Genomic DNA, 13,147 nt, shown 5'->3' with positions numbered 1-13,147 from the left:
TTCAGCTATCTCTTTGCTCTCCTCTAAAACTGAGCCTCACTGTGCCACTGAGAAAGGGGAAACCAACCTTCACTATCAAGTTTCATTTTCTTCAACTTTCCTTTTCAAAACATTGAGGGTAACAAGGACCAACTGCTAATTATTATTGGTGCTCACAAAGACCAAAGCCGCCAGGCTTCTAAGTATACAAAGCAGCAGCAACACAAGCTCAGAAGCCAGCTACTTAAGTGGTGTTAGAAGCGTAAATACAAAGACAAGTTCCCTCGATATTCCATGAGGAAACCATTATACCAACATAGAAGGATATGCAGACTGCTGCCTCACTAAGGAACAGATTCGACTGTCTTCACATATTCCATTGGAAAGAGAAGCGCAGCAGCCAGGAGTCCAGACTAAGATTTAGTAATGAAAGGAACACAGCACGATGAGCCACGACGCTTCATAATAACCACAAACCCTTATTCTCTGCACATTCATTTAATGCCAACCTAAAACATGCCAAGCAGGTTAAAAATAATGCATTTATGTAAGTACCCCACACACACTCCAGAAAGGTTACAGGGAAAGCTCTGAAAGAATGACTTATTGCCGCAAGAACAGAGCCCCAAAAGAGACTGGCGATAAAAGTGATTGGTCCCGGTGGGATTGAGAACTAATGTAGGCAAAGTCCTGGCCATGACAGGCATCCGGGAAAGAAGCCCAGAGTCAGGGGCATGTTTCCTGGCCCTGACCCCACCTCTACCGGAGCTCCACTCCGAGCAAGTCATTCAACCTCCCTAGAAGCCTGCTTCCTCTTCCGTAACATTAAAAAAAATTTTTTTAATGGACCAGCTCAGGTTTGTGATGCCTTTTTAAAAGAAAAGTGAAGAATAACCACTAGGTGCTGGGGGCTGAGAGGGAACTACAGAATCCAAGGAGGCAACAGCCCCTGAGCCATCTCCCCAGACCCTCTCCAAGTAAGTGCAGGAGTCCTGCCCCCAGCACCCAGCTCCGAACCCTGGCAGTTGGCAGTGCCCCTGCTTGAGTGTGTCCAGTAATCATGACAGCCCATTCTATGCCTGAACTGCTCTAATTATTTCAAAGTTCTATCAAGCTAAATTCGCCTTCTTTCATCCAACCATGGGTACCAGTTTTCAATCGGTGACTACAAGGATAAAATTTAATGCAGGACAGACAAGGAACAAAAAGGAGGAAAGAAAATAAGGCGGCCAAGCAAACGGTTCCAGGGCCAAGAAATGAAAGGCAACCAGTAGAAACGCCGTGTCTAAGTCCGACTGGCAATCTTAAGTACCAGGCTCACAGCACCCTGGAAAAATGTTCACACCCTGATCTCTCCACCCCCAGTCAACGAGAACCTATTTCCTGTGTTTCTACACCTTAGGAAAAAATGTTCGATTTTACTAACGGACTTGACCTCTCTGTTCAGCCATCCACATTCAATCCAAACTGCCCAGGAGGACCCCTACCTGAGCCATTCTACCAGGTGAGGTCCCCACCCAGGGTCCTCCTGCTTCATCTGTCTAAACGTTCGTCCCATCCCACCCGACCAATCCAACTGAACGGTCCCCCTCCACCCTCCCTCTGCCAGATATCACTGCCCTAGATGCTGGAGCCAAGATCTAGGTCAGGGATTCAGAGTTGCCCAAAGGAGGGAAAAGCGCTTTTAAAAGATGTTCCAGGCTACCCCTGGGATGGGACGGCACAACTGCTGTCTACTTAAAATCTGCTCTGGTTCCTGATTCCAAGTCAGATAACTAAAGGGGCAGTTTGCCCAATCATTTTGGAAGGAGGAAGAAAGGAATAAACCCGTGGGCAGCACCGACTGGCTCTGCCCCAAACTGAACATGTACAGGAGACCGAGCAGAGGATCAAGAGCACAGGCCTAGGCATGGCCACCAACAGACTTACCTCGCCAGGTAAAGCCTGCGGACAGCCACACTGACTGGGAGCAAGTTTTCTGGGAGCATCCAGTCCAAGCTGATGTCTTTTGAGGCTCTTCTGAGCGAAAGAAGTGATTTCTCTACTATGCATAATAAAGATATGAGAAAGTCTGGTCTCAGAAAGCACCAAAAATTCCATCACCAGGGCACAGGCGCCTTTCTAAGAGAAAGGAGCTGAATTCTGCACAGAATCCATTATTCTGTGACAGGTGGTAAAGACAGAGAGAAGACAGGCTAGACTTAGCTGCAGGGTATGAAGGGAAGACGTCCCAGGTCTGCTATTAAGAGGTAAGACGGGGCTTCTCTATCGGGCTAGTTGCACCAAAAAAAGGCTTTCATTTGAAGGAATTCATGTTTTCCTAAACCTCTGCTTTCTGCGGGGACCTCGCGGGGAGAGGGAGCAGTGGGGAGTATATTAACCCCAAGCTGACAGTGTTGAGTCGGCGTATGTCACTCCCAGCCACAACCAACCTCTTATAATGACTCAAAAGTAACCCCACCTGACAAAGACCAAGAAAACGAGGGAAGACAGTACTAAACCAGGGATGCACCGGCACTGCTCACTTCTGCCTCCGACCATCGCCCTCCCGCTGCAAATTGCTCCCTGTGACCCGGATTACCGAACTGATCTCACCGAATCTGGCGACTTGATTTTGGAAGAGGCCACGAAGGAACGTGAGCCGCCGGCCTCCGGAGCGCTCCCCGTCGCAGGCCGCTCCCCCGACGTCCCCGGCCCAGCCGTCCTCCCGGGAGCCGCCGCCAGCACTCCGCACGCGCCCCGCGCCCGCCCGCCCGCCGCGGCCCCGACCTGGCCCGCCCTCCTCGGCTCTCGAGCGCCGAGTCTGCATCCTCCCTGCCCCGCACCTGGCCCGCTGGGCGCTGCGCTCCGGGCTGCGGGCCCCGAGGCTGCCGCCGCCCGGACGCGCCAGCCAACGGGATTGGGCTCGGGGACGCGGGGCGCGGGGCCAGCTCACGCGGGATCTGGGCCCGGGCGGGAGGAGGCGCCGCCGCCGGGGTCCCGGGGACGCCCTGTCACGCCTCCCGCGCCTCCTCCCCGCGGGCCGGCCGCAAAGCTCGCCTCTCCCGCGGCCACCCCCCTCCTAGCCCGAGAGACACCGGGCCACCTGGCACTGCCTCCCAGGCAGTGCCCCGCGAGTGCCGGCCCCGCGCCGCCCCCCGGGGTCACCACGTTCCCAGATGTCCCTCCCGGGCCACCCCCGGAGACAATGGCTCACCCATCGCCCGGCCGGCCGCGCTTCATGTCTGACACCACCTCCCCTCCTCCCTGGGCGGTGGGTGCCATGGCTGCCCCGTTTCCCAGAAGTGTAGATCGAGTCTGGGGAGGTGACAGGCTAGAGGACCGAGCGAAGAAACCCGGCGGCTTACGGGGTCGACGAGGGGCCAGGGACAAATCACCCCCGGAGACCGGCCCAGATGAGAGCCCGCATTCCCAGGCCTGGCCCCGCCGCCCCCGTCCTCTCGGCCTCCGGGACAGGGGCCTCCGCCCTCGCCGTCCCCGCCGCCGCCTCCTCGGCCCTCCCTCGAAAGAGACAAAGAGCCGGCGCCCCAACCGGTGGAGCTGTAGCCTCCGGGGCGGGCGACGGGGAGATTTCACCCTGGAACGAGGGGCGGGCGCAGGGAAGGGCGAGCCGGCGGCGTCCGGGCCGAGCCGCGGCACGGGGGGCGGCGCAGGCAGCGGGACCCGCCGGTGTGGAGCCGGGAGCCCCGGCGCGGGGCAGCGGCCTGGGTGAGCGCGCTCCGGGCCCGACGGGCGGGCGAGCACCGGGCGCGCCAGGGCCCGCGGACCGCGCCTCCGCGGCGGGGTTGGCGGGGCGCGCGCGGGCAGCGGCGCAGTTGCACTCACCGGATCGGAAGAAGGCCGCGATGTCGGCCAGGTCCTTGGCCGCCTCCTCGGCCCCCTCGCCGGCGCCGCCCCCGCAGCCCGAGCTCACCGCGCTGGCCGTGGCGGCGGGGCCGGAGGACGCGGCGGGGGCGGCGGCGCCGCCGCTGCTGCCGCTCATGGCTGCGGCGGCGCCCGCGGCCGCGCCCGGCTCGGGCCCCGCGCCCCTAGCACCGCGCGCCGCCCGCTCCGCGCCTGGCCTGGCGGCGCCGAGCGCCCAGCTGCCCGCGCCCGGCGCGTGGACGCAGAGCCCCGGGGCGGCGGCGGGCGGCGGCGGCGGCGGCGGCGGCTCGGCCGGAGGAGCGCGCCCACATAGACGAGGACTCCGCCCGAGAGCCGCGAGCCGGCCGCGGGGCGGGGGCGCGGAGCCACGGCCTCGGCGGCGCCGGCCGGAGCGCGGGCAGCAGCGCGCACCGTGCCGGACACGCAGTCGCGAGGGCGGGGGCCCGTGGCCGGCGGGAGCTCCGGGATCACGGGCGCCGGCGGCAGCCGCGAGCCTCCATCTTGGTTTCAAATGGGGAAGGAAGGAGGGGGAGGGGGGAAATCACGGCAGAGGGAACCCGGGTGAAAGGAAAAGGGAGAGCAGGGAAAGGAGAGAGGAAGGAAAAAAAAAAAAGAGGGGCTTCGGCAATTTCCGGCGAATATCGTCAGGGGCCGGAGCGTGGGCTCGGCGGGTGGGCGGGGCCTATGGGGGCGGGGCCTGGCGGGAGAGGCGGGGCGGCGCCGGGGTGCCGGTCGCCCAGAGAGCCGGCGGGTGGCTGCTGGAGCGTTCAGCCTTGCTCCTTCTCCCGGGCAGCTGCAACCCTTGGAAGGAGCAGGAGCGCTCTGACCAGCGAGGGCGGCCCTTTCCTGGCCCAGCACTGCGCCCCCCGCCGGGCGCTCGCTCGTGCTGCGCGAGGCCGTCCTCGGGGCGCTTGAGCTGTTTACCGCGGCTCTCGCCCGCGGGGCCGGCTGAGTCCGGCACGGGACCGGTGTGTTTCTCGTTGGCGCAGCGCGGGCGCCGGCACGTAGACGGGGCTCCATAATAGTTGTTGAATAGAGAGATCGTGAAAATGGGTGTTGTGTACTCCAGTCCCAGAGGGAGCAGAGCAAGCCTCTGAACTCCTGGGGGACGTCTTCTCGTCTGTAAAATGGGATTGCGGACTCACAGCTACCCCACCAGAATGTAGAGAATGGGGAAGGTGATGGTGGCTGAGGAGACCAAAGGACATGAGGGGTAGGTGACATCCAGCTTTACGGAAGACCCGTGTCAGGCCAGCATTTGACAAATATTCAGGTACAAACGCCTATGACGTGGCTGCCAGCAAAGGGAGCAGAAGTTATGGGTGTCAGAGGTTAAAGGAGCCAACGCTGCCGAAAACAAGGAGAGGGAGAAACAAGATTGATTAAAAAAAAAACAAAAAACTGATGAATACTGATGAAACCAGTATACATGTATACTGCAAATGAACAATTGAGTAAATACATAGTGGGTGGTGGATACCAGGTTTTTCACTGTTGGAGGGGGAGTCTAGAATGATCCCTGTGGTACGGGATTAGAGTTGGAGACGTCAGTATGAGTTCATGTTTAGCTTAATATAGATACAGGTGGATATATGGAAAGATTTACAGATATGTATATTTACAGGGGCTAGTACATGTACGTATATTTCCTTGCTCTGTCAGCTGAGTGGGCTTAGAAATAACACTCCCGTAGCAAGATGCACAGGCACTCAGATCTTGTTATTAACACCATTCTTCAGTAAAAGGAACCTGGGCTCTTCAGGGGGATGGCTGACTCTAGGACTAGGGCAGGAAATATACAAGAGAGCCTGGAGCATCTTGTTGTGCCAGAAGGTAAAAATTTTTTTTTTAATTAATCAACAGCCAGAACAATGATGGGGACACAGGAGCCAACTGAAAGAGCTCCCAGTGACCAAAGCTGTAACAATTTGAACAGCAAAATAAAGCAATATTTGATTATACCCAAAGTATAAAATAAATATCCATGAGTCCATATTGATATAATTCAATGATTGAATAAGTAACCAATTGAGAGAGAAGAGACAAGTATCCCATGCAGAAGAATTCAAAATCATTGCCTAGATACTCTGCCCTCAATGAAATGGAATAGAAATTCCCTCTCCTTAACTACGGGCTGCCCTTAGCGACTTCCAGAGTACAAAATGGAAAGGGGGAGGGGAGAGTAACTTTACAATGAAGAAAACTGATAAACACCACTTCAGCCACATGAGCAAGGTTAACAGCAGTGATAAATCACGTGGATGGTATATACCCTTGATGTGATGTAATGAAAATGGCACTTTACCCCTGTGGTCTTCCTCCCAGAATCACAGTCTAATTATGAGAAAAACAGCAGAAAAATCCCAGTTGAGAGACAGTCTACCAGTACTTCCCCAAACCACTAAGGTCAACAAAAATAAGGAGAGTCTAGAAAACTGTCACAGCCAAGAGGAGCCCAAGGAAACATGACAACTAAATGTAATGGAGTATTCTTAAGGATCCTGGAACCAAAAAAGGACATTAGGTAGAAACTAAGAAAATATGAATAATATATGGACTTTAGTTAATAATAATCTACCAATACTGATTCATTATTTGTGAGTAATATGGGAAAATTGGACATGGGGTATATGGGAACTCTGTACTATCTTCACAACTTTTCTGTAAATCTGAATCTATTCTAAAATAGAAGTTTTTTTTTTTTAATTTTTAATTGTATGTAGAATCTCAAAAAGAAAAAATTCAGTAAGTCCAAATTTCTCAGGTGTGCTGCCCATGTTTCTTATTTTTCTGTTGGGTAATTTCTATCTCCAGCTCCTATTCCTCGTCATGGCTTAATCCTAGTTCAGGGGAAACAATTTCCAGGAATTTTCTTTGTCAATTGAGTACATTCCCCTTCCTGCCTTCTCCCCAAGGTTGCAGCCAAGCTCCCAGAGGTATTGGTGACATCACAGCATGGGGTGGGGATGGGGAGATTGCACCTGGCCCTTGGTCATCATGGGTTCATGCTGGCACTGGTGCCGATGTGTGTCCCACGTGTGTCTGCCTCCCCCGTGCTCCTGCGACGGGCATTGCCGTGACCTTGTTGTTTTCTGATGTTGCATCCTGGTCACCCAACCACAGGGCCTCTGTAGGTCTGCCGGCAGTCAGCGCCTCTCCCGAGCTACTCCCAAGCACTCAGGAAGACATTCAGCTGCTCCCTGGGATGCTCAGTCCCACCCCCTCCCACCCCACCCCAGAAAGTGAGGCCAAATCCTCTCTGCTCCCAGACCCCTCAAGTCTACCTGGGCACAGACTTCCTTCCTCAGAGATTCACATCGGGGTCTAATGCTATCCATTTCCTCTCCCGCAAATTGCAGAATTATTATTTCCTCTGCAGGAAGAAAACTTCTCCCCAGGTTTGACATACTTTCTTCAAAATCTTTTATTTGGGACATAACCTTTGTGTTCTTAGGAGACTCCGTTTTAAATTTATAAACGCCTTCCCTCCAATTCTTCCCTCTGCCATAGGTTCCAGAAGTGTCTCTTGAAATTCAGAAGCCAAGTGTCGACTTCTTTCTTTCCCTCTGCATCCCTCCTGTAGTACCCTGCCCTGCAGGTAGTGAATACAGATCCCCCCTCTGTTGCCTAAATGGTGGAGAAAGTTCAAAAATTTGAAAACATCAAAACTGCTGGGGGGCAGGGGGCAAACTGGATATCATGCAGTCACAGAAAAATCAGCAATCCCTTAGTGGTGGTACTTGGGAAGTGTCAATTGGAAAAAGCTAACCTCTGCTGGAGAGTTCTTGGGTGGAGGCAAGTTCTAGATGTTGGGAGTTGGCCTGAAAGGGAATGTTGATTGCATGGTAATGACTGCTAAGGGTGTTGGGATCAGAGTGGAATGACTGGTGTGTGATTGGACAAAAAGAGCTTCTCTAGTGTTGAGACCCAGATATTGACCAATTCTTCTGTCTCAGGTAGAGTCATTTCCAAGAAAGCTCAATAGAAGACTTTGTGTCTGAGTGTGGGACGTGCGGGAAGGCTCACCCAGACTGCAATAAGAGAAAGAGGCTGCACACAGGGTTTTTTTTTACCTTCTGCCATCTGAGCATGTGTAGGGGGATCTAAACAGGGTTTCATGACAGCTGCTGTTGATCCTGCCCCACTTTCAAAATTCAGCTCGAATTTCATCCCCTTTCGTGAAGCTGCTACAGTACATTAACTCGAATTGACCTCTCCCTTCTCTGTATTCTGGAGTACCACTCGTTCTGGCATTTGCTCGTGTACTGCATTTTATTATTTGCATCCTTTGCGTTTAATGTCTTGCCTACAAGATGGGGAGATCCCTTGCAGTCAGTACACAAGCATCAGCCTCTCTCCTGTGTGCCTAGATCTATACCAGTCCCCAAGCCATGGGGCAAAAGAAATGGAGAAAGCCAATTGGGGGACACAGGGTAAGTTGTAGAGTCAATATCCTTTCTCTGCTTCTTATCAGAACTCATGCCTGGCTAATATACTCCATTTCCCAGCTCTGAGGGCTATGTGACAGAGTGCTGGCCACTGAGTGGAAGGGACTGGGCAGGGCTCAGAAGAAAGAGTTCAGACACAGCAAGGGCATGCACTTAGCCCTTTGCCCTTTGTCCTCTTTAGAACACAGACAAAATGCTGGAGGTGACAAGGCCATCATGTGACTGTGAGAAGGTAAACATGAGAACAGAAGCACATGGTACAGATGGATGAGTGAGCTGCCCTTCTCTGGGCTTCTTATTGCATAGAAACATACAAGAAAAAGAAGACCCTGATTTAATTAGGTGGCTGTAAGTTGGTGTTCAGTTTTTGTTTTGTTTTGTTTATTTATTTGGCTGTGCCGGGTCTTAGTTGCGGCATGCGGGATCTTCGTTGCGGCTTGCGGGATCTTTTTTTTTAGTTGCGGCATGCGGGATCTTTAGTTGTGGCATGCGAATTCTTAGTTGCGGCATGCAGGATCTAGTTCCCTGACCAGGGATCAAACCCGGGCCCCCTGCATTGGGAGCGTGGACTCTTAGCCACTGGACCACCAGGGAAGTCCCGGGTGTTTAGTTTTGTGCAGCCAAACCAGCTCTGACGGATAGACCAGTTATGGTTCTTTATCAGCACTTCTCAAATTTTTCCACCAAGGAAACCCTAAAGATGGAGGAGAGTGAAGAGGCGGGTGAAAGTCGTATCACTGGGGATCGTGGAGAGGAACCGAAGCAGCCACCAGGAGATGAACTTCAAAAAGCTGCCAGCTTTTTCTTAGAAATGCATGTGAATTTTTCCTTCTCCTTACACATCTATATTTATTTTAATATATAAACAATGTCTTAACTCACTTACCAGTTGTTTGGGTTGAATTGTGTCCTCCTCTAAAAAAAGATATGTTGAAGTCTTAACCCCCAAAACCTTAAATTGTGACCTTGTTTGGAAGTAGGGTCATTGCAGATATAATTAAAATGAGGTCATACTGGAGTAGGATGGGCCCCTAATCCAATACAGCTGGTGTCCTCATAAGAAGATAGCCATATAAGAATAGAAATGCACAGGGAGAATGCCTCATGGAGACGGAGGATTATAGATGCATCTACAAGACAGGAAACACCAAAGGTTGCCAGCAAACTACCAGAAGCTAGCAGAGAAGCAAGGAAGGATTCCCCTACAGGTTTCAGAGGGAACACAGCCCTACTGGCACCTTGCTTTCAGACTTCTAACCTCCAGAACCAAGGCAATATATTCCTATTGTTTTAAGCCACCCAGTTTGTGATTCTTACAGTTATGGCAGCCCTAGGAAACTCACAAGCTAAACCCGCCCTCCAAACTTTTGAGCGAAACTGTCATTCTAGAGAGAAATGTATACGTTGATCTTATAGATAATATTTGATGAGTGCTTAAGATAAAGAAAAAGAAAGAATCTAGAGGAATGTGGAGAGTTCCAGGTTGAGAGGTTTTCAGAAGTGAATTGATGTTAATACGGACATACTATGGAAATGTCCAGATGATCTCTTGAGCTATGGGGCTTGACCTCTGGCCAGAATTGGAACTCTAACTCTAAATTTGAGCTAAAGAGCATAAAAATACCTGGAGATTTAACTTGACTAATCTGCTAAGGAAATGAGTGTGGAAAGTAAGTAGGGCATAGGGCAGAGGGCTGAGTTTTCATGCCATACAGTGGGTAGCACTGTGTGATGTGACTTGTGTCCTGAGAGTCCCCAGCCGGTCCTGGGGCAGATTAAGGAGCAGGTAAAAGGAGAAAAGCGGACCCACAGGGACCAGGGCATCTAATTCAGCCCAGGCCATGCTAAGTTGGCTCACAAGGCACTACAAATGGACCCAGCTTCTTTCTTTGATTTGGGGTGACCTCCACTAAGCTACTGAAAGGTCCAAGCCAGAGCCTTACTTGTTCTGCTCTGAACCTGTATTCACAGGCATGGGACCCCAGGAATGGCTGCCTGGCCTTGTGGGTTGATTGGTAAGAGTCTTTTGAGCTCCTTCACTCCAGTATTTTTTTTAGCCATTGAGTTAGCTCTGAATATACACATTAAGCAAAGACAGTGGAAGCAAAGAGGTGGAAGAGAGAGTTAGGTGGAATAAGCCTGGGAAAGGAACATGGGATGGAAATTGGGAGTATTTGAGGTGGACAGGGGACAAAAAATATGTGTTTGTGTGTGTGTGCGTGTGTGTATGTACATGCACACGTGTGTGCATTACATGCTTATGCATGTTTATAGGGTATGAGTTGATGAAGATCTGGAAGTTCTGGTAGCAGGGAAACCCAATTATACATGAAGAAAAGATAAAGATAGATTTGGCTTTAAAATGAGCTCAGATTTGGAAGTTGCAAGGTTTTATTATTACTGGTATGTTAATGAGAAGAGTGTACAGGAGAAGTGACAATATCTATATTTGCTGCCTTGGTTTCAAACTGATCAATGTTACAGCTCATTACTTAATAACTGCTGACTTTCTGTCCCTGTCCAGTAACTCAAAGAATTCCAAATTGAGCCCCCAGCCCCAAATATGCAGAATCTGAAATTCTACCAGGTGGGAAATTTAGTCATTCTGATCCTGGCCAACTTCTGGTCTTCAAGATTTCTGTAACGGATAAATACTCCTGGGAGTGCTAACACCTTAAACCTTTATCACTTAATGCCTTTTAGAGAGGATTAGTGGATTAACCCAGCATTGGCAAGAGTAATAAGAGGGATGAAAGAAGGAAAAGAGCAATGGAAGGCACCAATTATAAAAAAGCACCTACTTTGCTTTTGACTGCTTTTGACTGGTCTTACTGCTTCTGTTTAGTGTAGACCCTCAGAAAGTTCTGACCCTGGTTCCTTGGCAGAGATAGTGAAGATTTTTATATTTGGGGGGTCACTGATTACTCACTGAAGACCCCACAGGCAAAGGCCCTGAGGCCGCCTGTTCTGTTTGGCTATGTGAGGAAGGGAGGGGAGACCACCGTGGCTGAGTGCGGGGGGATTAGGAGATGCAGTCGGTAGAGCAGAGCAGCTTCATCAGGTAAAACCTCATGGGTCCTTTGTAAGGACCCTGCCTTACAATCAGAATAAGATCACAGGTGTGGATCACTGTATCAGAAGATTCTAAGTGATTTAAGGTCAAAAGTTGGAGATTGTGTGGACTCCTCAGAATGTTAGAAAGTAAAGCAGAAATCTGTAAAAAGCTTTGTAACAGACGGTCGTTGAGAGAGCTGCTAGAAACCAGCAGCTGTCACCCCCCAGGGTAAAGGCTCTGGAAGATGCTTGAGGACCGTCACACCAACTAATGGGACCTGCGCCAGGCAGAGCTGACCGGGAGCACAGGGATACCCACGTGTGGAGGGAAAGCTGGGGTGGTCCTGGGCAACTGGCCTGGTCCCTGCCGCCCACTGCAACATGGAGCCGATGTGTTGTGCAGCTACATCTCGGAGGACTTCTTCCCTCACCAGCCCGGGGGGTCCTGCCCATGCACCTCCATCTCCTTTTCCCACCCAGCTGTCTGCTCTTAGGAACCTAGAGACAAGAAGAGACACAACAAGAAAACCACTTTTTAGAGAGCATCTCAGGCATCTTTGTTTTTTTTTAAATTTTTATTGGAGTAGAGTTGATTTACAACGTTGTGTTAGTTTCAGGTGTACAGCAAAGTGAATCAGTTATACATATACGTATATCCACTCTTTTTTTTTTTTTTTTAGATTCTTTTCAACCTTGGGCCTCTTTTTACTTCTTGTTTCTTTATCTCTGGCCTCAGAGTAAAATCAGGGGCTATGCAAAGCAACAAGGAACTCCAATTAGTGGATTGGATTTATTTTCAAAACCAGTACAGTTGACTGTCTTCTTCCAGAGACGCCAGATACATAGCATCATGGAGAAAAAAGAAGTCCCAGTGAGAACTAGTTTTCGGTGCCACTTCTGACACTGACTAGCTGTGTGATCCTGGGTGAGTGAACTAGAGAAATGAACATTGCCTGCTTGACCATGGCCTTCAGGAACTGCCCTCCTCCCCAGGAAGACCTCATATGCAGTCACTGCTCGTACCCGCTAGCCCCCGTCTGCCCCTCCTCCATCCCTACCTCCTTCATTGGAGGGGGAAGAAAGTACCTGGAGACAAGCCAGCCTGAGCTCGTTCCTACTTGAATTGGGAAACTTGGAGAAAGAGGCAAGGGGACAGGGCAAGAGAAGTAACTGCAGGGGGTGGACGGGAGGGAGGCCCCCCAGCGCTACTTCCCTGATGCCAGGCTGTTCACCAGTCCCCTCGGTTTAGCCCCTCCAGTAAACCCTTCTCCTGAGACCACCTGAGGGGGTCTCTAGCTAAGAGCATCCCACTGGAAAGGAGTCAGTAGCAGGGGACAGTTCTAGGTCACAGACCCTCACTGAGCTATGGCTTTGGAGCAGAACTGGGGATGGGGCATAGAGCCCCTCCTCCCCACATCCTGCGACAGGATCCGTAAAGCCCACAGTCAGCAGTTTGGGGACAGCTGATGAGTTATCCCCGTGCTTTCTCAAGGATGGACCCTGTGGGCCCACTGGAAGCAAGAGAAAGCCTCAGACAGAGAGCCACTTAAAGGAGGAAATGAAGGTGAGGAGGACCAAGCATTTGAATTACCCTCCTCCCAGCCTTGAGCCTGCAGCCTACTTCTGTAAAAACCCCAAAATGGTCATGCACACTGTTGATTCGCCCAGTTTCAGCATTGGCTGAATTCTCAACCTTTCTCTGTTTCTACAAATAGAGTTAAAGATTCCAGAATCTACAGTGGAGATATCTGAGGGTCATTGCAGGGATTAACCCCCGCCCCGACCCTAGGCATCACAACCCT

The 13,147-nt window shown here is 51.5% G+C and overlaps 1 protein-coding gene across 4 annotated transcripts in view; it reads right to left on the bottom strand.

Moving 5' to 3' along the window:
• Positions 1–3,975, bottom strand: part of TRIO (trio Rho guanine nucleotide exchange factor) — a 380,384-nt gene extending 376,409 nt beyond the window's left edge. Inside the window, exon 1 of one of the 4 annotated variants that reach the window (XM_036848900.1) lies at positions 3,805–3,975. In XM_036848900.1, coding sequence (XP_036704795.1) covers positions 3,805–3,961 — 157 coding nt within the window. In that variant the 5' untranslated portion in view covers positions 3,962–3,975. Of the gene's footprint in view, positions 1–2,574; positions 3,616–3,804 lie in introns of those variants that run through there. The other 3 variants (XM_036848904.1, XM_036848901.1, XM_036848899.1) reach the window with 3 other exon arrangements.
• Between the last annotated feature and the right edge of the window lie 9,172 nt (positions 3,976–13,147).

Source organism: Balaenoptera musculus, chromosome 3, assembly GCF_009873245.2.
Source record: "Balaenoptera musculus isolate JJ_BM4_2016_0621 chromosome 3, mBalMus1.pri.v3, whole genome shotgun sequence".
NCBI lineage: Eukaryota > Metazoa > Chordata > Mammalia > Artiodactyla > Balaenopteridae > Balaenoptera > Balaenoptera musculus.
The sequence above is the reverse complement of the archived record's forward strand: the minus strand, read 5'-3'. Positions and strand labels throughout refer to the sequence as shown.